The sequence below is a fragment of the Capricornis sumatraensis genome, chromosome 7 (genome assembly GCF_032405125.1).
Source record: "Capricornis sumatraensis isolate serow.1 chromosome 7, serow.2, whole genome shotgun sequence".
Classification (NCBI taxonomy): domain Eukaryota; kingdom Metazoa; phylum Chordata; class Mammalia; order Artiodactyla; family Bovidae; genus Capricornis; species Capricornis sumatraensis.
The window spans coordinates 60,609,067-60,635,962 of NC_091075.1; the positions used below are offsets into that span (position 1 = coordinate 60,609,067).

The 26,896-nt window shown below is 40.4% G+C and overlaps 1 protein-coding gene across 1 annotated transcript in view; it reads right to left on the reverse strand.

Annotated features, from left to right (window-relative positions):
* Window positions 1–3,362: 3,362 nt before the first annotated feature.
* The window catches only part of TMEM156 (transmembrane protein 156), a 36,458-nt gene continuing 12,924 nt past the window's right edge, over window positions 3,363–26,896 (reverse strand). The window contains exons 2-6 of the mRNA XM_068975792.1: window positions 24,438–24,707; window positions 20,905–21,165; window positions 17,566–17,685; window positions 14,866–14,949; window positions 3,363–3,469 (exon numbers count right to left, since the gene is read on the reverse strand). Of these exons, the coding sequence (XP_068831893.1) occupies window positions 3,363–3,469; window positions 14,866–14,949; window positions 17,566–17,685; window positions 20,905–21,165; window positions 24,438–24,707 (842 nt within the window). The remainder of the gene's footprint in view (window positions 3,470–14,865; window positions 14,950–17,565; window positions 17,686–20,904; window positions 21,166–24,437; window positions 24,708–26,896) is intronic.

Consider the following 26,896-nt stretch of genomic DNA (forward strand, 5'->3'; position numbering starts at 1 on the left):
CAAAGTTAAGAACTGTCCTTTTGTTTATATGTAATTTTAGTGTAATTAATATTTATAATAACTCTTGACATCAGTGATAGCTATAAAAAGATGAATACCAAAAGAAACAAAGGAAACATGTTGTTATTAGATTTAAATTTTCATATATTTCACTTAAATTCATTTTATTTTGGTATCTTTGAATTTTTTAAACATCTCAGTGCCGAAAAGAGGCAAGATTTTTAGATGCAAGCAAATGTATAAACAACCAACCCAGATCCTCTTAAGCAATTTGTAAAATAGGAACAATCCATCTGTTTAAGAAAACACATCAAATCAGGATCTGCAATGTGGGATGATGAGAGAAAGCATTTTCCTCCTCAACCTTGTTTTTGGTATCTCAAAATCAAATTTGCGGGCTACTGTAAGCTGTATAATGGTAGATAAACAAAGGAAGAAAGTGTTCTCTTTCCACGGGTTTCATCAGCTTGTTTTTCATGACTCATAATTCCTTTCTAAAAAAACTCTCATTCCTTTGATCTCCTGGGTAAAATGAGTGCTATTGAGTTAGTTCCCATCAACCAGTCAGCATTTCTACCAGTTCCTATTGTGCAGCCTCAGCTGTACCAAATATTTACCAGTTAACTCTTTTCCAGAATAGAGTTATGAGTACTCTTCAGAAGGGTTCAGTCCAAATTGCCCAGAGGAGTTCATAAGGATACTCTGAAGATTTAAGAAATAAAGGCAAATATTATTCATACAAAAATACTGTTGACCTGAAAATAATTAGTGGAAAAAAATTTAAAACCATTTATTAAAACTATGTCTTATAAGAACACAAGAAAACTTCCTAAAGTCACTGATTAAAGGCTCTTTCCAATCTTTTGTTATGCCACAGAGCCTCCTTCAGGGCCCCAAGAAGACAGTGTGGTTAGTGGTAATAAACTTCTCAGCCTAGGAGCCAGGAAACCTAGGGTCTCTTCCAGCCTCTGCCACTATATTTTTTGGGCTTGTTTTCCACTTCTATAAAATAAAAATGAAAAAAGTGTTTATGCACTACCAGAGAAACACAGAAGTTGGAATTTATCCACTCACTCAACAAATACTCACTGGACATTGGTTAAATACTAGGCAACATGTGAAAGGGACTCCTCATTTCGCTCCCCAAGTTCCTGTGAGAGCCTCTATCACATTACTTGACAATTAGGGATTCCCTAATCTAATTCTTCCACTGACTGCTGTTATTTTGCCAATGAGTAGCAGAATTTTTGGCACACAGTAGGTGCTCTAAGGGCTTCCCTGGTGGCTCAGAGGTTAAAGCATCTGCCTGGAATGCTGGAGACCTGGGTTCGATCCCTGGGTTGGTAAGATCTCCTGGAGAAGGAAATGGCAACCCACTCCAGTACTCTTGCCTGGAGAATCCCATGGAGGGAGGAGCCTGGTAGGCTACAGTCCATGGGGTCGCAAAGAGTCGGACATGACTGAGCGACTTCACTTCACTTCATTTCAGGTGCTCTAAAAATATTTGGTGAGTGAACAGAGGAGAGTCTTCCTTCATATGCAAGGCTGAATATCCCAGAATGAGGACCTCAATGGGAAATATCAAGCACAACAGCCAGTGACATTTCATTAAAACATTATATGATGACACTGTCGTCTCCCTAGGAATTTTGCCCTAAGACCCAAGCATGCAGACCTGACTCTAGTCCTGAAGACAGAGGGATCCTTGGCACTTAGTTTCCAGTTTGGGGCACTGAGCCACCTATGCTGGATCTCCTTGGTTGACTCTCCCGATCTCCTCTCCCCTTTCGTCCACCTTGCTTGGTGCTTGGGAGACCAGCCTATATGAACTATCTCAAGCTAGCTCCAGAGTCCTCTGGCTCTGGTTGGGTTTGGCCAGTGGGGAGTACTCGACATTGAGAAGAAAGGAGAACAGCCAAATTGAGATATTAATTCTCTCTCCTCAGGGCAACCACAGGCTGTTGTGTCCATGACCAAAAGCTACTGCTCCTATCAGGCAGCCCTGCGCACATATTCTTTCTGCGTGTGTCCCTCTGCCCCTGTCCCTCTGAGTTCTTTGTCTCTTTGGTCTTAGGGACAGTAGCAGTGCCCCACTGTTACTAGTCCTAGGCTGCCACACTGTCCTGTTTTGGTTTTCCCACATGCTGACTTAAAAGGCCCTTTATGAAACTCTCCCCAAATTATTCAATATGAGTATATCATCCGTTTCCTGCCAGGACCCAAGTATTATAAACACTAAGCACCATAAAAGAATACTAAGAAATGCTAGTTTTCCATTTTGTCCCAATTTTTATACCTCTTACAATGGTTATTAATAGTGCCTTTCACAAAATTGCTACTTAATAAATATTTGTTGAATGAGAGAAAAAGATTTCTAGGACATTTCTGATCACAGTTTTGTATTCAAATGCATGGAAATCAATGTGCATTCATCTAGGTTATAAAATACAAACTTTAGAGAAAGTTTTATTTCAGTAGTTGAGGGTCAATGAGTAGTTCTACTTTACAAATTTACATTCTCTCTTTTCTCATGTTCTGAGTGAAACAATGATTAGCCTGCTGGACTTCTGACTCAATCCCAGGAAACAGTGCCAAGAGATGAGCTGACATCTCAGGGCACATGTTATTCAACAGACTAAGAGATTAGTTTACTGGTCCTTACTAGACCTTGGAGGAAACAGTGATTTTATTTCATGCCCTCTAATTCACATGAACCGATTTTGAAAGTTCATCACATTCTATCTCCTACGTGCTACCTGCCTGGTAAGTCACTTCAGTCATGTCAGGCTCTTAGTGACCCCAGGGACTGTAGCCTGCCAGACTCCTCTGTCCATGGGATTCTTCAGGTGAGAATACTGGAGTGGGTTGCCATTTCCTCCTCCAGGGGATCTTCCCAGCAATTGAACCCGTATCTCTTATGTCTCCTGCATTGGCAGGCGCTAATGCAGCGCCACCAGCGCACTGCCTGGGAAGCCCTCTATCTGCTACATCCAGACAGGAATGCAATTTGAAGTTAACTATACCTCCGGAGAAGGCAATGGCAACCCACTCCGGTACTCTGGCCTGGAAAATCCCATGGACAGAGGAGCCTGGTAGGCTGCAGTCCATGGGGTCACTAAGAGTTGGACACGACTGAGCGACTTCACTTTCACTTTTCACTTTCGTGCATTGGAGAAGGAAATGGCAACCCACTCCAGTGTTCTTGCCTTGAGAATCCCAGGGACGGGGGAGCCTGGTGGGGTGCCGTCTAGGGGGTCGCACAGAGTCGGACACAACTGAAGTGACTTAGCAGCAGCATACCTCCTTGGATCTATTTGAGTTTATAATAAATAGCCAAATCATTGATAAAACTGAAGCATCACTCACCGTGTATGTTGATCTTGCTGATGCACCGCGGGAGTAACTTCTAGTTCTGGTATTGGAGGAAGCACGTCCTTGACCAGAGTCATCGGCAGCCTCTCTGTGGTGTCTGCTATTTAATAAAGAGAGCTGTTCTAGTCTTTATTTAGTCAACAGCAATGCAAAAGCAGACACAGTATATTCTATTGTAGTAAGAGAACTATGCCCTGGGTCTAAACAGGATTTTGGCAGTTTCTACCACTCACTCAATTTCCTGTCTGCAAGTCTGACACTTTTCACCCATTTCTCTCAACTTTGTATCTTTCCTTTCATTCCTCCTCTCCCACCGCTTTCTGGGCACAAGATCCGAAGTATAGTGAAGGAGAAGCAAAGTAAAGAAAACACTTAGTAAAGTCCAACTCTGTGACCTCATGGACTGCAGCTTACCAGCCTCCTCCAGCAGGCAAGAGTACTGGAGTGGGTTGCCATTGCCTTCTCCAGTACTTTCTTTTACACATGGTCAAATTTATTAGTGATTTAGCTGAGTTTTGTGTCATGATTAGTTTTGCAGTTCATTATAAATGAATTCTACCATTGTTTCTTCTATTTTGTGGTTTCATGTTACTATTAAAATCATTAACCTGTTTGAAATTTACTGTAGTGTTAGTGTGAGCTCTGGATTAAGTAATTTTTTTTTCCGATTAGTCAGTTGTCCAAGCATTATTCATTCAGCAATTTTTTGTAGTCCTACTAATGTGATAAGCCATTTTCATCATTTACTAAAGTCCTGAATTGTCTAATGTTTCACAGGCTCTTTTGTTGGTAAGGGCCAACTGCACTCACGGGGCTAGATCTATCAGCCTTATTTCTCTCACACGGAAAATCCCCGGGGGTCTGTGGTTTTTGTCTTTTTAAACCTGTCCTTCTCAAGGGTGGTTGTGGTAGGAAGAATTCTACAACAGCCCCCAAGATTCCCACTCCTGGTGTACATGCCCCCCTTTAATTCTCCTCCCTTGAGCATGGGCAGGAATGTAATAGGATCTCATTCCTGTGACTAGGTTACACAAAGATGAAGAGCTTTTGCAGGTTAATTAACATCCCAAATCAGTTGATTTTGAGAGAGTCTATCCTGGGTGGGTCTGATTCGAAAGCCTTTAAAAGAGAGACTTGGCCTTCCCTGCCATCAGGGAGGATCCCTCACTGGGCTCGAAGGAGCAAGCTGCCATGTTGTGAACTGTGTACTTAAAGGGTCTATAGCAGGGCTCTGCAGGTGGCCTCTAGGACCTGGGGGTGGTTTCTGGTGGTGAGAGCCAGTTAAGAAGCCAGGGCCTTCAGTCTACATCCTCAAATAAATGAATTCTGCCAACAACATGAACCAACGTGGAAGGAAACCCTTCAGATGACAACACAGGCCAGCTCGCATCTTGACTTCAAGCTTGTGAGTCCCTGGAATGCAGCAGAACAGTACCCACATTTCTGACCCACAGAAACTAAGATAATGAAGGTACGTAGTCTTCAGCCACTAAGTTTGTGGTAATTTGTTACACAGCAATAGAAAACAAAGTGATCAACAGAGCCTTGGCCTGAAAATCCCCAGCAGTGGTAATTTAAAGCGCAGGCTCTAGAACCCTGCCCCAGATCTATCTTCTTAATGGCCCAGGGGGCCTTTGATGGTTGATTCTGATGCACATTAAAGTTTCAGAAGGAACGTCCATGTGAATAATTGTTTAGGCATCTTTGACAAAGTATCTTTTTTTAATTTTTATTTTATATTGGAGTATAATTGATTAACAAGGTTAAAGTGTACGGCAAAATGATTCTGTTATACATATAGATGTTTCTACTCTTTTTTCAAACTCTTTTCCCATTTAGGTTATTGCAGACTATTAAGCAGAGTTCCCTGTGCTATACAGTAGGTCCTTGTTGGTTGTCTATTTTAAATATAGCAGTGATGTTGAAGCTGAAACTCCAATACTTCGGCCACCTGAAGCAAAGAGCTGACTCATTGGAAAAGACCCTGATGCTGGGAAAGATTCAGGGCAAGAGGAGAAGGGGACGACAGAGGATGAGATGGCTGGATGGCATAACCATCTCGATGGACATGGGTTTGGGTGGATTCCGGGATTTGGTGATGGACAGGGAGGCCTGGCGTGCTGCAATTCATGGGGTCGCAAAGAGTCAGACACGACTGAGTGACTGAGCATGTATATGTTCATCCCAAATGCCTAATCTATTCCTCCCCACTCCTTCCCTGCTGGTAAAACATCTTATAACCTTCCAAATTTTGAGATTTAGAGAGAATAATTTTTAAAGGTTAAAATCTCAAAAGAGCCTATTCATGGAACCAAATAATTATCGAAGAAAATTAACAGAGTCCTTTTGGTTTGAAAGTCAAACTGCTCATCATTTGCTTATTTATTCGGTTTCCTGATGTTTTATAGTGTGGTATAACTATAATTCAGAAAGTCATTATTTGTCAAAATGGCAACTAGTTCAAAGTAACTCTCTAGCGGAACACTATCTTCTTTTTCTCCTAGTATCCAAAGTCATGTAACTTATATGCTAATAGGAAAACTTCACAAAAATTGATTAAATGGCAAAAAGGTAGGATATCTGTCATTTTAATACCTTCTTCAGAATAGCTAAAACAGGTGATATTTTTTCTAGTTTTACACTGAAAAATAGCTTCTTTCAAATCATATTCATTTAGCAACACTACTTAATGCAGCAGAAGCAGTCTGAAATATTTTTAAACTTCATAAAGGTTTTTTCATGAATTTGTCAAATCTCTGAACCAAACATTTCTTTGACTTTTTATAAGAGCCTCAGCGGAGCCTAAAAATTTAGAAAGAACCCTGGTCTGAGTTTTGACCTGACTGAATCTAGTGAACAAAATGGATTTCCAACAACAGAAATTTTGATTAAAAATAAAACCACATGCTTTATGTTCTCAAATAAAGCCCCTATCACTCCACCCATGACAATGGCCAGGGTGACCTCTGATGATGTTTCTTCTTCTTTTTAAAAATTTTTATCACTTTTCAAAATGCTTCATATCTGTAATATTTAGTCTCTAACCCCAGCTTGTCCTTCCAAAGTAATTCTTGATTCCCACTGAGTAACAGAAATTTATGAGGTGTTTCCTTCGCTTTGTTCCTGACGATTTTCATGTGAAACACAGGGTACGTCTTCCACACTGAAGAAACATCTAAAACTTCCCCATCCTAGTCAGGCTCTCTTGGCTACTAAGGGAATTTGCCACATCAAATTTTTTATCTTCTTTTCTGTAAAAGTACTTGTTCAGCTAAATTTTACTTGGTTACTGAATTGGAAAGCCAAAAGGAAAAACAAGGAGAACAAAACAAACTTAGGTGTCCTATGACCCTCTGTGACCTCTACTTCCCCAAAGGAGAAGGCATCTAGTTTTGTTGTAATTCCTTATTTGTCTGCGTCCAGGGTACAAAGTTTGTATTTTTTGCTCAGTTCACTCCCCAGAACTCCATCTTGGAGCATGACACATAACAGGTACTCAATAAATACCTGTTGAATGACTGAAAGAATGTTATTTAACTTATCTGTGCCTGTGTTTCTTTGGGAAAAAAAAAAGGCTGTGGGTTCAAGCTGAACAAAACCTCTTGAGGTGCCACCCAGGAATTTGGAGATAAGGAAAACAAGAGTGCCCGGTGAGAGTTAATCTATAAAATCAACCCATAATCAGAGCACAAACACGGCAAAGTTATCTTCAGAAATTACCCCTAGGCTAAAACCTGTTAAATGTTAAAAGTGCTGTGTGAAACGAGCCAATTAGGCTTCCTCTAAAACAGGGAATAAGGCCTCTGAAACTATGTTAGCAAAAGAATCCACTTGAAGACCTGGCAAACAAGCCTTGGCTGTGATTTGTCTTCCCACGTGGTTCTAAGAAGAGAGAACACAGGTGCGTGCCGTCAGAAGCGTTTTGGTCCATATTTCTCTCAGCTGTGTTTTCTCTTTGGGAATTAATATTCTGCTCTTCTGGTTTTATCAACTATTGGTGTGAGCTGGGTTACACAACCATAGATCCTGCTGCCATTCCAGGAGGCTGTGCCAAGAGGCCTGAAGGAAGGCACTGGACCAGGTAAGTTACCTCTGTGAACCTGTGTGGCCTTGAGGGCAGCGGCCCAACCGGGCTTGGGCCTCGCCTGCCATGTTCCTTCAAAGCGGACCAGGTACTGAAACAGAACTATCGATATCATTTCCTTGTGACTTTGGCAAAGCTAGTATGGCTGCCTTAAGGAAAATAAAGGAAAAAATTTTTACAGCCTCTCTAAAAATGGATGAATTCAAGTTAATCCTCACAGATTACTTCGGGCAAGACAGATGTGGACATTCTCAGATGGTTCGGTGATTCTTATTCAGTTCTCTAAGCTGGCTTCAAAAAAGTCTTTCCGTCTTAATTATTTCTTCTAATTGTCATCAGTTCAGTTCAGTTGCTCAGTCGTGTCCAACTCTTTGTGACCCCACAGACTGCAGCATGCCAGGCTTCGCTGCCCGCCACCAACTCCCAGAACTTACTCAAACTCATGTCCATTGTGTTGGTGATGCCATCCAACCATTCATCCTCTATCATCCCCTTCTGCCTTCAATCTTTCCCAGCATCAGGGTCTTTTCCAATGAGTCAGCTCTTCGCATCAGGTGGCCAAAGTACTGGAGTTTCAGCTTCAGCTTCAGTCCTTCCAATGAATATTCAGAACTGATTTCCTTTAGGATGAACTGGTTGGATCTCCTTGCAGTCCAAGGGACTCTCAAGAGTCTTCTCCAACACCAGTTCAAAAGCATCAATTCTTTGGCACTCAGCTTTCTTTATAGTCTTACTCTCACATCCATACATGATTACTGGAACAACCATAGCTTTGACTAGATGGACCTTTGTTGTGGTAATGTCTCTGCTTTTTAATATGCTGTCTAGGTTGGTCATAGCTTTTCTTCCAAGAAGCAACCATCTTTTAATTTCATGGGTGCAGTCACCATCTACAGTGATTTTGGAGCCCCCCAAAAGATAAAGTCTCTCACTGTTTCCATTGTTTCCCTATCTATTTTCCATGAAGTGATGGGACAAGATGCCATGATCTTAGTTTTCTGAATGTTGAGTTTTAAGCCAGCCTTTTCATTCTCCTCTTTCACTTTCATCAAGAGGCTTTTTAGTTCTTCATTGCTTTCTGCCATAAGGGTGGTGTCATCTGCATATCTGAGGTTATTGATATTTCTCCCAGCAATCTTGATTCCATCTTGTGCTTCTTCCAGCCCAGCATTTGGGCTTCCCTGGTGGCTCAGAGGTTAAAGCGTCTGCCTGGAATGCGGGAGACCAGGGTTCAATCCCTGGGTCAGGAAGATCCCCTGGAGAAGTAAATGGCAACCCACTCCAGTACTCTTGCCTGGAGAATCCCATGGAGGGAGGAGCCTGGTAGGCTACAGTCCATGCGGTCGCAAAGAGTCAGACGTTTGAGCAACTTCACTTTCACTTTCACTCTGCAAGTAAGTTAAATAATCAGGGTGTCAATATACAGCCTTAACATACTCCTTTCCCGATTTGGAACCAGTCTGTTGTTCCATGTCCAGTTCTAACTGTTGCATCTTGGCCTGCATACAGATTTCTTAGGAGGCAGATCAGGTGGCCTGGTATTCCCGTCTCTTGAATTTTCCACAGTTTGTGGTGATCCACACAGTCAAAGGCTTTGGCATAGTCAATAAAGTAGAAGTAACATGTTTTTCTGGAACTCTCTTCCTTTTTTGATGATCCAGCGGATGTTGGCAATTTGATCTCTGGTTCCTCTGCCTTTCCTAAATCCAGCTTGAACATCTGAAAGTTCATGATTCACATACTGTTGAACCCTGGCTTGGAAAATTTTGAGCATTACTTTGCTAGCATGTAAGATGAGTGCAATTGTGTGATAGTTTGTGCATTCTTTGGCATTGCTTTTCTTTGGGATTGGAATGAAAACTGACCTTTTCCAGTCTTGTGGCCACTGCTGAGTTTTCCAAATTTGCTGGCATATTGAGTGCTGCACTTTCACAGCATCATCTTTCAGGATTTGAAATAGCTCAACTGGAATTCCATCACCTCCACTAGCTTTGTTCATAGTGATGCTTCCTAAGGCCCACTTAACTTCGCATTCCAGGATGTCTGGCTCTAGGTGAGTGATCATACCATCGTGGTTATCTGGGTCATGAAGATCTAATTGTCATAGGAATATAGAATTTCAATATTGCTATGCATCATTCTGACGTTTCCATCACATGAAAACATGGGCACTTTTGTGCACGCCCAAGATAGCTAGTAACCTTTTAGGGCTAATAGAACCAATTATGGTGCCTTAAAACACACTTCCATTATTTAAGGTGCCAACTCCCTACTATGTTCAAAGCTCCATCTGTTTTTATGAACAGTGATCCTAAAACTATTCAGCTGTTCCAAATCTGGCCAGTGAGAGAATCAAATGTGGATGGTGGGCTGGGGAAATGACTGCAGCATGATCTAGAATTAGCAATTAAAAAGGGGGAAAAGCTTCTTGAACAGATAGGTGCTAATATTCCGAGTCGTTGACTCAGTATCTGATTCATTGACACTGCAGGTATCCTTAATACTCCAAGGAATGAAACTGATTAAGTGTTTAACCATTCTCCTTTTGTTATTTTGGGTAGGCATTATCAAAAGTTATAGTTTAGGAGGAAAAGGTCTTTGTAAGATGACAGCAGCCATTCTTTCAACATAGACAACACAGGGTTGTATTTGTTTCACAAATATTTATTGGGTACCCGTTATGAACTCTTCTATACACTGTACTATGAGCTGGGGATGCAGCAATGAGTATTATCAGGTAGTGTCCTGATCACAAGGTGCTAACTGGCTCACAGGAGAGACATCAATAAGTAATAACAGAAACATAAAAGAACAACAGTGATAATTGCCACAAAAAAGATGTGTTATGAGGGTGTAGTTTACTTTGTCCACCAAATCTGAGACACTTCCCTGAGAAAAGGTTAGTTAAACCAAGATTAAAGAAAAGCAGGGTTGGAGTTAATCAGACAAAGGCAGGGTGGGAAAGGGGAAGGTTTGCAAGGGAGGTGATGACTGGGGGTAGGGTGGGTCAGGCAGGGAAAGTTTTGTACAGAAGAAGATGTTCATCTGCAAAATGTTTTACCATGTTTTTTCAGACCTGGCACAAATGGCTGTCACATAGATTCACTCAGTGAATGAACAGAGTAAATCATCTTATTTAGCCTATGGATTCTTCACTCTTATGAATTTCCTCCTACATGTAGAGTCACCCTCTGCTTCTTGATCTATTCTGTAACCAAGCAGATGGCTATAACCTTTACTGTTTTATGAACCCAAATCTATATTTTAAGAGTCATAAATATTATAGTTAAGCAAGTAAAAATTAAATTTTCATGTTATCTTGCTTGGTTGCTGGACATCTGGTACCAGTAATTTATCTTCTGCATAAAATTGAAACCTGCTTAATCTTTATACTGGCCTTAAACATGTTGCAATTTATAATTTTACACTGCCATCAGCTTTATTTGGGAGTAATATATATTACAAGGTCATCCGCCTCCTTTTGGCATTTAGCAATTCTCATTCATGATAAAATTCCATTTTCTTTGCTTTGTGGTTCTTCAGAACACACCCACATTAACTGTCAGTGCTGAAATGTTACTTTGAGGATGACTCACACTGTCTCACACAACTCCTGCTACATTATAGAGAAAATGTTTCATCTCGGTTTCCAGCTCTTTTACATCTAAAGAGTGAGAAGAGTTTTGATCTGAACCAGCAGTAAACTTCCTGGTTCATCATTGCCATTAAGCAATGTGCTGGAAAGTGCAACCACTGGTTAGAACCGAGTTTGAACCCTGACCCTGCTAGGATCTGGCAGTGGGTCAGTTACTTTAAGCTCTCTTAGCTTCCGTTTTTCTCATCAGGAAAAAAAAGTGAGGTTCTTATGAAATGATATAAAATGATGTGTGTGAAAGTACTGTGCACATCAAGGGGGTTACTGAGTTTGTATAGTTTAATTAGCTTCCCTTCTCCTAAGGAACCAGGGGTTGAATCTCTTGAATGGTGGCCTCAGCTCTGTGAAGGCAGAGACAGCACTGTGGTACGACCACTGTGTCAGCAATGCTTAGCACCATTTCTGGCTCAGAGTAAGTGTTCAATATATTTTGGTTCAATATTTGAAAGTACAGAATTTCAAGTTTTAAAGATCTCACCGTTTTTGATAGACATAGTGTAGAACGAGATGATAGAACTCCCTTGGCTGACCCATGCAGTGGAGGAGGCTCAACTCCTAGGAACCTGCTGTCGTGCACATAGATATGTATTTATTGGCTGTCCAATATGTGGCCATCTCAGTGGCACTCTCAAGTATGCAGGAAGTTAGAGGGGCAGACATCCCTTCTCCCTGCTTCCTGGTACCCAGAGTACCAATCTATGCCTTCATTCAGTCAACCAGATACCCCTCTGTGGGGCTTGCAATTCTGGACAGTGATGCAAAGTGGCTAGGTGCTCAAAAGGGAGCTCTGGCAACCCAGAGGGAGCATCCGGTGTGGATATCAGCAGAGGCATTCTCAACAGACCATTCCTATGGGGTAACACCAGTCATGTTTTGGCTGCCTGTCCCCTCAACTCCTGCACAAGCTTAGATTACCTAATGTTCTTGTTGCTTCCATGGTTTCTCTACTGCTTTTCCCATAAATTTCCTTTCTGTCAAATCAGCCAAGTTGGTTTCTATTGTTTGCACCCAATGATTCAGATACACTACCCTGGCCTTCATCTCCCAAGGGAGTCAACTCATTAAGCACTGTTTTTATGGATGAATCTCCAAGTTACTTTTGCATGGTTCTCAAAATTTCTTCAAAATGTTTTTTATTATCCTTTGATATCTTTAGCAATTCTACAAAGTGCATTTTATGTTCTTGAAATTATGTTCCCTTGATCATTCCGTCTCTCCATTTGTTTTCACCTTTCCCCACCCCCAAGGTTCATTTCTCATTCAACTGCTCCTTTTACTCTACACTCATTTCCCCTTAGGGTTTGTGCAATTTAATAAGCTTTTATTGTGCATGAACTACATGCCAGATACTATGCTAGGGACAAGAGTCCAAAGATGAATAAGACAGAGTCAAGAATATAGTCAAGTGAATAAAATGTAAAATAGATGAATGTCAAGGCAGACAACAGAAGGCACCACACTTCCCCCAAGCAAGAGAGAAAATATTAGAGACACACAGAAGCTTGAGAATTGATTCTGTATGACTTCTCTTTCTGTAGCGATGAGGCTTATTTATTTCACCTGTGTTCACCGTGCCCCCGGCACGTGCCGGGCCCCGTGCAGTGCAAGGGTGTTATTCCTCTCTTCTTGAGGGTGTGAGCTATCTATATCTCTGTGTGTATGTGTGTCACAATACTTATTTTGTAATACATGAGCAACTAAAGAGACCTTCTGGAACGTACAGGCAGGGCTGACAGCAAGCTGCTCTGCTGAATCTGACTATAGTCACTGTTCTCTTTGAACTACTTTTTTTTTTCTTTTTCACTCATGTTACTGCTTCTCCAGAGAATCATGCTGGCACATTTTTCCCCTTAGATTCTCACTGTTGCCGATCATCCATCATTACAAAGAGAGGCCTTAGAAACAGCACTCAGGGGAGACATTATTTCCTTCCCATTTCTCTCTCAGAAAGAGCAACTTATCATGGGAGGGGGGAAACTGCATTTAGGTTAAAGGAATATTTATAACAAGAAAGCATCTGCTTCTTCCTCCCTTTAAGATGCTAAGCTTCCAAAGACCCCTTGGTTTTTTTTGTTTTTTTTTTTTTTTTAACAAAAGGCCATCACCCCTTGGCCCACTCTAAACATTAATATTATATGCCTGGTAATAAAGTCAGAGGATTTTTAATGAGAACCATTAAAGGGAAAGGATGGCCGAGGCAGATTCCTCTGGTGCATGAAAATCACAGGCTCATAAATAGAACCTGTGAGGTGAGTCTTGTGGTTAGCTAGTACTTTAAATTTGTGTTTCCCCTGAATTTACAGGTTGACAGGGGAACTACTGACTTTTTTTCAGACAAGGCTACAGGGCTCAGAATTATGACTTAAAATGAGAAAGTACCAGAATTCCTAAGTCGATCCAAAGCCCAGGAGTACTGGGTTAAAACATGCCTGGCCCGTGAACGGCAGGCACAGGCACTGGGTAAGAAGGGCGAGCAGAGGCTATGCCACAAAGAAACGTTACTTTTGCCATTTGAAACCACCCTATGTTGTCTATTTCATTCATCAAACAAAATTGGCACTGACCGCATGCAGTTTTCATCAACCTTCCCCTCCTTTTTGTTGTTGTTGCCCAAGTCACCCAGTTGTGTCTGACTCTTTGCGACCCCATGGACTGCCGCATGCCAGGCCTTCCTGTCCCTCACCATCACCCGGAGTTTGCCCAAGTTCATGTACGTTGCTGATGTCAAATGATGACTTAGCTAATGCTTCTTATTCGCCATAGGTTAACCATTTTACTGCTAATGATGAGCGTAGAAAGTCTAAGTTTCTTTTTAATTGAGCTCTTTCGGGGCACCCAACCCAATTTTTTTTTCTCAAATTAGGGCTCTGAGTACTTCCCAGTTTAAAAAAACTAAGAAAGTTCCCAGAGCATATTTTCCAGTGAAATGCTGTGCAACTCTCCATGTGGTTACAAATGTAGCTGTGGTGAGGGCTCAGGGTTTGGTTTCCTTTTGTTTTTGAAAATTGTTTACACAGCAGACATGAAGCTTCCTTATCGAACTTCTCATAAAATGTGAAGGCACCTGCTCCCTGGCTGTGCACCAGGAGCTATGGGAACACCAGTCATAATTCTCTGGTTTTCTGAGTTGAGGACAATATTTCTCCCTGATGAAGTTTTGCCCATGTTGTATTCTCTCTCTCTTTAATATGGTTTGACAATTTGAATTCAGAAAGAGGCTTCACAATTAGAAGAATGAGATCGAACCACAGCATCTGTGCTCACAGCCCCCTCAGCTGCTCTAATTAGGATTCCCTTATTCCATTTCTAGCTCTCAGGAGAGGACAGGGGACTTTTTAATTGGGGCTATTAGACGTTCTCTTTGTACAATGACACCCTCTGCTAAGTGAAGACTCCAGCAAAACTATGCCCACTCTGCAATTACTTCTTGCAATTCCAAGGAATAATGGTATCTTGTCTCATTTAAAAATAAACCTGAGGCTTATTCCTTATTGCTTTCTCTCCTCTGCCTACTCACGTGAATTTCTTCTTGCCAATTAAGCCAACTTTCCATTATTTAAGGAAGTAGTTTTTATCATAACTGTCCCCTGATAATAAGACACATTATACTGGATTTCATTTGCTCATGGCTCCTTTCTTCCGGCTACAAGACTAATTTAAATGAGCTCAGATCACTCTATCTTGTGTCTATAGTGAAATGGTGACACATTGGAATTTCATAGGCACGGCTCTGTTTGGATATCACAGAACTCACCTGAAACAACCCGCACATTCAATGTTCGTAGTTTCTCAGAATCACTTCCTCGTAAGAGGACAGATGTAGGTTTGTATTTATGACCTATTCCAAGAAAAGATATTAAATATTTAGATGATAAGCAAGCATATTCTTAATATATATTCCCCATGTTGGTTCCAAGGATTACCAAGGAAAATGGGCCATTCATAGCAGAGCCTGGATTAATAAGACATTGAGCTTTTTCTTATTGTTATTTTCCATTAACAAGTAGATACTTTCTAAAACCAATGGCTTCTCCACTGCCATAAGTGCCATTGGGCATCTATTCTTGTATGCAGAATATTATTTTGTTATGCGTAATAGATATGATATACAGAATATTTGACATATATTTAATATTTAATGTCCAAAATGGCATGATAATTTTCACTACTTCATATGTTGGATTTGCAAGGCAAGCTTTTGAAAGCCAGTAATCCTGTCGTTTAGGTAGATGTTCCTAAAAACATGTCACTCCCCACTATTGATCTCTTTCTAGACATTTTCTCCATCTGGCTTCTATCTCTCTCTTTTCTAATATGTAAGTTGGCTTAAAGCTCAACATTCAGAAAACTAATATCATGGCATCTGGTCCCATCACTTCATGGCAAATAGATGGGAAAACAGTGGCTGACTTTATTTTTCTGGGCTTCAAAATCACTGCAGATGGTGATTGCAGCCATGAAATTAAAAGATGCTTACTCCTTGGAAGAAAAGTTATGACCAACCTAGACAGCATATTGAAAAGCAGAGACATTACTTTGCCAACAAAGGTCCATCTAGTCAAGGCTATGGTTTTTCCAGCAGTCATGTGTGGATGTGAGAGTTGGACTATAAAGAAAGCTGAGTGCTAAAGAATTGATGCTTTTGAACTGTGTTGTTGGAGAAGACTCTTGAGAGTCCCTTGGACTGCAAGGAGATCCAACTGGTCCATCCTAAATGAGATCACTCCTGGGTGTTCATTGGAAGGACTGATGTTAAAGCTGAAACTCCAATACTTTGGCCACCTCATGCGTAGACTCATTTGAAAAAACCCTGATGCTGGGAAAGATTGAGGGCTGGAGGAGAAGGGGACAACAGAGGATGAGATGGTTGGATGGCATAACCGACTCAATGGAGATGAGTTTGGGTGAACTCCAGGAGTTGGTGATGGACAGGGAGGCCTGGCGTGCTACAGTTCATGGAGTCACAAAGAATCAGACACAAATGAGCGACTGAACTGAACCATTCATAGAAAAATAGATCAAGAAACTCAAAACTATGCACTATTGCAAAGGACACACATTTATTTAAAATAGTAAAAAAATATTTTATTTAAAATTAGAAAGACCCTGGGTCTTAATTCTAATTCTGTCATTTTATTACTGTATTACTTTGGACAACACACTTAATCTCTCTGCGCCTCAGAGGCTCATCTATAAAATAAAAGAAATAGAACATGTCCGGTCTGTATACTTTGAGAATCTAGTAAAAAAAAAGGAAAAAAGAAACTCATGGGAATGCTCTGCAAATGTTTATTCTACAAACGAAGAATATTGATGATATTACTGACCAATGTGTTTAGGACCTCATATACTAATGTACCAATGATAAGACAATATGAAACTGTCTTTAGAAATATCTCCAACAAACACTTAGCCAAAATAATTAATGACACTTTCACTCAAACCTAGAGGCAACCGTTTGTTCTGCCTACTAACATGCCTTGCCTGGTAAAGAACACAAGAGTCTTAGGAAATACTACACCAACACAATACTACTATCCTTTTTTGAGAACTACTTCTTATGTAATCTCTTTAGTTCAATCCTTGCCTCAACTCTGTGTAAGAATGGGGATTAATCTCACTTTACAGAGGTGGAAAGGAACACTCAACCATGGTAAGTAATTTTCACAGTCACATAAATAGTAAGTAGTAGCCCTAGGATTCTAAACTAAGTACCCGTCTCCAAAGCCTAATCTTGTAATGATACACTTTACACTATCCTTAAGAAACCAACTACTCATCAGGTTTAATATTCAGCCAGCATGTTCATGGGTACATGCCAGAAGGGTCATGTATACATACTCAAACAGCTGTAGGGCCAGTATATACATGGGTACACACCATAGGACTGCAACAGTAGTTGACAGTCAATGTCTGTTCTGATAGGTAGATGCTCTTGTCATACCTAATCAGTTGTTAATTCTTTTAAAATATCATCCCTATTATCCTTATTTCCAATTACACATCTTAGTGCTTCACAGTCAAAAATCTATTTTCTCCCCAACACTTATTATAGATTGACTCTTGCTCATACTCATCACCTAGAGCCTAGAGCTTAAGACCTCCAATTCTGAAATCCTTTATCACCATTCCCTATTCTTCTACCCCTCTTCTGCCTCACTTCCACCAAGCTCTGCTCAATCTCCAGTCCACCAACTCCTTCCAATTAACCCAGCCTTTCTTCCCCCTCCTAATCACCTGTCTGGGCTGGAGAAAAACACAGGAAACTCCGTGAGTGCTGGTGCTGTCTTACCTCTGCCTATGTCCCTTGAGTTACCTAGAATCACCACTTAAATACACAGATGCCCAGTAAGTGGTAAATTGAACCAAAAAGAGAAATGGAATCTACAGATAAGATTAGGGACTTCTGGACACTAGATAAATTATCCCAAATAGTGAATTTTTCAGTACTTACTCTGCCATTTCTGCGCTCTTCTGTGGCCTTCAAGTATTTTGTGGACAATGAAGATGAGCAAAACTATAAAAACTAATAGAACTAGAACATACCAAGTGATCTTCATGGAACAGACAGAATCTGCAAAGAAAAATGTAGCAAAAATACAGTAAAGTGGGATGCAGCAGATAAGAGGCACCACGGTGATACAGCTGGATTCTACTGTATATCCTGCCCATAACTGAGAAGTCGAATATATAGCCATCACTGTCACAGGGTCACTTGCTTTGCTGAGTTCTTTCCTAACATACTAAATGAAGAAACACGACCAAGTGGTTTCCAGGGATCCGCTTATTGATAATTTCAAGATTCTAGAATTAATTTCACTTCCAGGTTATGTCGATGCAAATTTTGCTGTCACTAGGTTGGAATCACAACAAGCAGAATACCAGCATCAGAGCCACTTGTGATTAACAGTTTGACCCTGGGCCAAGCAACCAAAAAAATGTGCCCTCAAACGAAAGATGCAATGAGTAAGATGAGGATGGGGAAGAAAGGGAAAGACAAAGAAAGAGGCTGGATTGAGGCATGTAAGAGGCCTGAGTAGATGATTAATCAGACCTTCTTTCCACAGGGGCTCACTTGGCAATGATCAGGTCAAATGCAAGCATTAGTTACAAACGTAGTTACCCTCGCCCAGATTGAATAAGGATACAGGTAGAAAAAAAAAATTGTTCTTTCAAATGACAGTGAGGCAGCAAGGAAGGAAAATCATCATCAGTGATAGCTTAGCAAGATTTCCTTTCGTCCCATAAAGACACACTGGCCAGTAGGAATCGGTAACTTAAAGGAGAGTGACTTTCTTATGTCCAAAACACCATTGTCTACTGACATTCTAAACCAACCTATGTACCCTCTTCCTCGCATGTAAATCACAGGTAGTACTTGTTCACCTTAGCAGGATATATAACTTGTTTTTACCCTTGGGTGACTGTCCTTCTGGGGCTCATGATCTGGGTATCCCTTTCACAGGCCCCTCCATTCCATGTGCATTTGTCCATTAAATATTCAGTCAACATTTATTTAAAGAAGAGGCTGAATGGAGAAGGTAGTGGTTGACTGGGATGGCAGCACTCAGCCTCCCCAGTATCATTCCATGCTGTTTAGTGGCCAGACTTCCATACCTCACTCAACAAAATAAAAGCATGCAGTTAACTGGCACAGAAGATGTACAGTACCAGCAGGCCAAGGTGGGCCCAATACCAAGGGAGCATTGGGCAATGATCAGCTACGAAAAAAGAACTGTGTGTTCACCAACATCATACTGCAATAGCAAAATATACACAGTTGGGACCAAGCTAGCCAGTGTTCCCACCAAAGCACCAGTGAGAACAGATGAGTGTGTCTCCCTACACTCCATGTGGCCCCCTACCCCCATCCCTGGAACCATCTTGGAGAGGACCAAGGGCAAATGGATAGGAATCTGAAAAAAAATCTAGAGACAGGTTAAATTATTGTGTCAGAGTAAATTTACCAGACTAAACTAAACTTAGCTTCCCCTGCCCACGGGTAGATAGGACTTTGAAAGGAGATCAAGTTAGTCTTTGTACAGCAGAATAAAACATAAATTTTCACTCTTCTACACATGGCAAGATAGGTATACTTTTTCCCAAATACAACACTACATAGTTGTATACCACTGATAACTTCCTGATTTATGTACCCAAAAAAAGCTATCAATTACTACTTCATTTTGGAATTTATGAATTTTTCCATTAACACAAAAATTCTCAATATTCCAATGGTTATTTCTTCTTCATGTTTTAGAAAATATAAAAAGCAACTAGATACATACATAAATAGACACTGAAATAAATGTTTTAAATATTTGTCATCCAAACATCTCTGTATTTCAGATTTCATCACAGTCACCTTCTTTATATGGCCTTTTCAGAACCTCTACCCTGATTCTCCCACTATCTGTTCAGATTTTCTCAGATTGTCTCCCACCCTCCCTACACATACACACACCTTGAAATACTCTCTAAATGCAGAGGCTGTAGGGCCTCAGGCAAACTAACTCACAGGAGAAATTTATTTGAAGTCTTATATTTCACTTTAAAAATGCATATAAAAAATAAATAAATAAAAATTAAAATGCATCTATATCATATGTTTGTGTTTGCTTTAAGATAAATATAATATTTTGAATGGCCTCTAAAATGATTAAAGCTTTAGAAAAGCATTCTAAGGCAATTTGAAACACTTCCATATATTTGGAACATCAGAAAACAGAGTAAATTATTCTAACATAGCACCTGTTACACTGATGACACTTACTTGACCATTTACATTTCTCTGCATCCTCAGTACCTGGCATGCAGCTTAGCATACAGCAAGCACTCATTAAATGGTAATATCATGAAATGCTATTCAAGAGTAGAGTTTGTGGATCAAGTGAGGGCACCTTGCTTAGTAGTAAGGATCAATTGTAGAATATATAATATAATATAATATAATAGTATATACTATAGAAAATATATATAAAATTATATAAATACAATATAAAATCACTAATAAGAACATACTGTACGGCACAGGGAACTTAATGAACTGTGGTGTCCTGAATGAAAAGGAAGTCCAAATGGGAGGGAATATATGCCTATGTATGGCTGATTCATTTTGCTGTATAGCAGATACACAACATTGTAAAGCAACCATACCCCAATAAAAATTAATTTAAAAGAGAATCAATTGTGTTAATTCAGAATAGGGTGACTAGGAAGGTAATCAACCTTAAATAGAATTAATATATATGTGAGTTTTATCTTCCAGACTCCTACTTTTCCCTCAGAGTCCTCCAGTGACTCAAAATGCTTAATCTATACGCCACCTATCTTCACAGGAGTACATCAGAAATCTCTTTTTCTCATGTCTGTTTCTCAGCTCTAAGCAAGGACATGTTAAATCAATTCAAAATTTAACAGCATAGCACAATGTACATGTATATTTACATTTAAAAAGAAATCTCACTGTTTAATACACAAGTGTGATAGTATTACTTCAAACACAGCTAATAGGCACTCCCAGAGTTATCCTAGGGCAGAGGGTCTTTGTAATGTTCCTCAAATAACAACCCATAGATGCCTCCTTTGCCTCTGAGTACAGCTGTGCTCCACAAAAACACATTTTAAAAGAAAAATAAACAGGTAAAAGAGCTAACATTCTTTCTAGTCTTGTTATTTCATCAATAAAATCCTTCAACTATTTAACTTAAAGTGAAGCTTACATGATAGCCCTTACTTAATTCTGTGTCTGTATTCTACTCTCCTTTTCCCGCTAATTTCCTTAAAAACTTACTTTTTGCATCCATTTCTAAATGGAAAGAAATGTTTATACAATTATGTGGGTGTTCCATAATTCTACAAGTATGGTTTATAGATGTTGCCTCAGTTGGATCTTCCTCCTTGATTGCTGACCTTCCAGTGTGGGTTTTTAGATTATAGGTAAGATTATATTCCTCCAGGTGGTCAACCGTAGGAGTTACAGTGAAGTTAAAATGTTGACAAGGTGAGCGAAAATTATTTGACTTCACTTCCATTGATCCTGTCATGAAAAGAACTAGAAAGAGATTAACAAAATGTTATTCACATGCACAAAAACAGTAGTACATAGTAAGAAAACACACACAGCTCAAAGCTAAATCTCTTCCTTCCTATACAATAAGAAAAGAGTAGAAACAAGAAGTTATCAGCCTAAAAGTAACAATTATAGTGCTTACATTTTTTTGAGTATGAAAACTAGGTGAGATTGAAATACACTTGGAGCCTCTCAAAGGAAAAAAAAAAATTTCCCTGATGACTTGTGGGACAGGTTATATTTACCAAAATGGTCACAGCATTATTTCCCATCCCACATTATACTAGGGCTGTCATAACAAAGTACCATAAACTGGTGACTTACACAATAGAAATGTATTGTCTCACAGTTCTGGAAGCTACACTTTCAAGATTAAAGTGTTGACAAGATTGCTTCCTTCTGAAGGCTGTGAAGAAAAATCTGTCCACACTTCCCTTCTAGCTTCTGGTGGTTTCGTGGCAGTCTTCAGTGTTCCTTGTCTCGTAGAACATCACCCTGATCTCTCTCAAATCCCCGCCCCGCCCCCCCCCCCCCCCCCCGGTTTAATCAGGATGCCGGTCATATTAAATTAGGGCCCACCCTAATGACTTTACCCATGGGTTTCCCTGGTGGTTCAGACGGTAAAGAATCTGCCTGCAACGCAGGAGACCCAGGTTCAATCCTTGGGTTGAGAAGATCCCTTAGAGAAGGGAACGGTTACCCACGCGAGTATTCTTGCCTGGAGAATTCCATGGACAGAGGAGCCTGGCAGGCTGCAGACCGTAGGATGGCAAAGAGTCAGACACGACTGAGCGGCTAACACTATAACACGTTAAACTGAACTACTTACATCTGCAACAACCCTATTTCCAAATAACGGCATATTCTGAGATACTGAGGTTAGAACTCCAATATAATTCAACCTGTAACACACATGTTAACCTAAAACTTTGCCACTCCACCATAAATAAATGGAGTCTAATACTTTTCCCTTTGAATCTCTATGGAAGGATTTACCTACTCAAAATAGATAGGGAAACAGTGGAAACAGTGTCAGACTTTATTTTGGGGGGCTCCAAAATCACTGCAGATGGTGACTGCAGTCATGAAATTAAAAGACGCTTACTCCTTGGAAGAAAAGTTATGACCAACCTAGATAGCATATTCAAAAGCAGAGACATTACTTTGCCGACTAAGGTCTGTCTAGTCAAGGCTATGGTTTTTCCAGTAGTCGTGATGTGAGAGTTGGACTGTGAAGAGGGCTGAGCACTGAAGAATGGATGCTTTTGAACTGTGGTGTTGGAGAAGACTCTTGAGAGTCCCTTGGACTGCAAGGAGATCCAACCAGTCCATTCTGAAGGAGATCAGCCCTGGGATTTCTTTGGAGGGAATGATGCTAAAGCTGAAGCTCCAGTACTTTGGCCACCTCATGCGAAGAGTTGACTTATTGGAAAAGACTCTGATGCTGGGAGGGATTGGGGGCAGGAGGAGAAGGGGATGACAGAGGATGAGATGGGTGGATGGCATCACGGGCTCGATGGCCGTGAGTCTGAGTGAACTCTGGGAGTTGGTGATGGACAGGGAGGCCTGGCGTGCTGCGATTCATGGGGTCGCAAAGAGTCGGACACGACTGAGCGACTGAACTGAACTGAACCAATCAAATGCAGAGAAAATTACATCGTATGATAAGGCCAGAAAATACGAAGCAATTTCTACCTTGTTTTTTGGATCCCTAATGGTGGAGCCTTGGGCCACTAAGTAACAATGACTTAAAGCCACCATGCTGTGAGGAAGCCGAAGCTAGCCCAAAAAGAAAGACCACATAGAAAAACTCTGAGACTACAAGAAGAGAGAGAAATGCCCAGCTTGCCTGTAGCTGCTCTAGCCCACTCCTGTGTTAGCTCCAGTCACTGTCTAACTCCAGCAGTATGAAATGCTGCAAGTCAGAAATGCCCAGTTATGCCCATTCTGAATTCCTGACCCAGAAAAAAAAAGAGAAAGAAAGGAAGGAAGGAAAGAAGAAAGAAAAAAGTTAAATGATTGCTGTTGTTAGAGCCACTAAGTTTGGGGGTGATTGCTACACAGCCATAGCAACTAGAATAACTTATCAATGCACTGCTTTACTTTTCAAGGAGGCAGAGAAGTAGAATCTGTGAGCTTCAGTTCTTAAAACACTTCATTGTTCTCTATCATGATGAAGGTATTTCCCCAAATTGCTTTCTGGTGCATTTGACCCAGAAGGCTGCAATAGTTACAGGATTACTTGAATGTGTGTGTATGTGCTTAGTTGCTCAGTCATATCTGATTCTTTGGGACCCCATGGACTGTAGCCTGCCGGGCTCCTCTGTCCATGCGATTTCCCAGACAAGAATACTGGAGTGGATTGCCATTTCCTTCTCCAGGGGATCTTCCCAACCCGGGGATCAAATCACTGTCTCCTGTGTCTCCTGCACTGCAGGCAGATTCTTAGAAAAAAGACTTGCCTATTGTACTTTATCTGAAGTCAATGCCAAGAAATTTTGTTTCCATTTTGAAAGAATGGGAAAAATGCCAGTTTGCGGGTGCCCAGCAAGCAATCTCACTGAACAGGTATAAGCACTAAATTTGATGCTTGGGCTTGGGGCCACCAGTATATTTCATAGCTGTAAATTAATTATTTAATTTCTCAGTGATAATAAATGCAAGGTTTGATTAGATATTATGGATAATACATAATTATTCTTTTATTTGTTTATTCATTTATTAAACAATTATCTTTTAAGTGCCTCAGTTCAGACATTATACTAAGATTTAGAAATATCATCATGAACAAAGACAGGATTCCTGCCCTTGAGAGGCTCACTGGATAGTTAAACAAGTAAAAAGACAATTCATGAACAGTGGATGAATATTAGACAGGAATAGGTACAAATGCATTGAGGATTCAGTGACTCCTTGGGGAATCCAGATATGATTTTATATGAGAACCTACAAGTTTATTTAGAATTTTTTCAGTACTTTTGAAGAGAGCATGCTAAATAATCATTTGGCTATCAAATGTACATGGATTATAGCTGCATTTTGATGTATTTTAAGAATGGATATTTTGTTTTTGATAAATCAAAGTAAACCAAGAACAAGTTACTGTCCCAAAGCCTGTAAGTCATTCATCAAGCACCACACAGCTGAGTGTTTCAGGGCCACTGGACTTAGAATATATTATTAATACTTTTTTTTCACAGAATAAGGTCATTTATCCTTGATAAATTTTGTTCTCACTTTTCTTTCACATTTACCTTTTGATGTTTGTTCCTGAAAAATAAAATCAGTGTTTCCTTTGGACTCACAAGCCAAACATGAGAAGCACGTCTTGAGTTTACTTGTGATATCTTGGCAAATCCTGGTGAAGTTTTGAAAGTTGGGGTAATTTAGAAAGATTCCTGTAATAGTCTGAGTTTCTCTTATTGGTTGCAGAAAGGTCACAAAAGAAGCATTTGTAGAGAAGAATGAATAGCTGAAATTCTGTTGTAAATATAATTCCAGACATGATAGTTCCAACATGTTTCCTACAAAGAAAAACAAATTTTTGACTATGAAATTTTGAGGTTTTGGCTCTCAGATAAATACCCAATATACTGCTCAGTTATCTTAGGTAGATCAGTATATTTGAGTTTATCAGCAGCAGGACTTTGTTTTCACATGAAACAATAATATCTACTGTGTTTAAATATTTCGTATTAAAAATTTGTCAACACTCCCTATTAATTTTCAGAGAAAAGAAGTCTTTGCTGAGAAGTTCTTGGAAATCCTAACATTTTAACCATTTTCTCGTCTAAGAAAGTTTTAATGGACAAACCTTCTTTTCCTCTGAATCCATCTGTTTCAAAATAGAGTCTCACATGAGTTGCATGGAGTTGAACAGGGAATGGAAAACCTGAACAGAATCTCTGTACTCGTTTCTGAAGGCTGCTGTAACAAATTAATACAATCTTGCTGGCTTAAAACAAAAGAAATTTATTCTTTTACAGTTCTGAAAGTGAAAAGTTCAATGATAGTTATACTGGTCTGCTGAGGTCCAGCCCCGGTGGATCCAGGGAATTTGAAGCAGGGATGGTGTTGGCAAGGAAAAACCTTATTTATTTATAAATATAAGATTAGATTAGGAAGAAATAGTGTAGTAGGAAAATTAAGTGGAGAAAAGAAGCTGAATAACTTGGTTTACGTGGAAAGCCAATAAAGTTCCAGACAAGGAGCTTCACCATCTACGTTAGGCCACCGGTGTCCGTTTGAATATTGGAGAGTGCCCCGCCTTGGGCTCTCTCTCTCATGGATCTTAGAAGCCGGGACAAGTAAGTAGACATGGCGAGCCTCCACGCCCCAGATGGGAATTCAGCCTGAAATTAGAATAAAGAGGAGACACGGGGGAAACCAGTCCTTCCAATGACTTGCCCGGCCTCTATTGTCTAGCAATGCCTTTTATACGTTTTTGATTGTACATAGTGACCAATGGGTAATATGCAATTATGCAGCATTAGCAGCCCAGACTCTTATCAAAACCAGGCTTTTCTCTCTGCATGCCTAGTTGTATACACAAGTCTTAGGTGATTTACATCATCTTCTGGCCAAAAGGACCAATTAACATTTTACAGCCTTTTTTCTGATAAGGGTTTGTCAACCAGAAGACTAATTTGTGTTGTTCTTCTCAACGTCTGGTGCCACTCTCAGAAAGCACTAAATAAAGTTACGTTCTTACATAGCAAAAATACAGCAATTTATAACAAGTAAAAGGAGTACAGTGATTTATAACAAAAGAAAAGTAATTAACTCAAAAGTCTAGTGTTGCTAACATCAAAACTACTATATATCTTTTTCCATATCCCGTTTACATTGATTAACATCCTCCCAGGTGCCTAAAAGATAAAGAATATGGAGGCCTGGCAGCAATCATTGAGTCAACAGTGAAATCTGTCACCAATATGACTTTTAGCTCTTTAGAAAAAGGCTCTGTATCTTTAAGATGCTTTCAGCTTAGTACCTCTTGGGTTGGGGGCTGTAAGCAATTCACAAGCTGTAAAAGATCCAGGGGCGGGGGGGGGGGGAGGAACCTGTTAGGCAAGTTAGAGAGTTATCAGAGGGGGTTTTAAGCCGAGACATTCTTTTGCAGGAGACTGAAGCCCTGAATTAACTTTTTCCAGAGAGTGTCAGAAAGGTAGAAAAGTACAGTAAGGCAGGCAGATTCTTATTTTGGGGGGTACCTGCTTAGGAAATACCATGGGGAAACCCTGAGGCCTGATTCGCCTTGCCCATCAAGGCCTCTGCCGCATGACCTTGTCACGGGTGGGATCCCTCACGCTGGCTCCCGGCACTGGTCTAAAATTCAGATGTTCCCAGGAGCACACTCCCTCTGAAGACCCAAAGGAAGAATCTGTTCCTCGCACCTCTTCCAGTTCGGGGAGACTGCTGGCATTCCCTTGCTTGTGACCACAGCGCTCATCTCTGCTTTCGTGGTCATATTGCCTTCTTCCCTTTATCTTCATCTTCTGCCCTCTGTCTGTATCAGATCTCCCTCTGCCTCTCTCTTATACTGAAACTTGCGGTTGGATGTAGATCCCACCTGCATATGGCAGGATAATCTCCCCATCTCAAGATCCTAAAATTAACCACATCTATAGAGACCCTTTTTACTTACAAGGCAACTTTTACAGGTTCCCAGGAACTGACACCTAATATCTTTGGGCAACCATTATTCAACCTA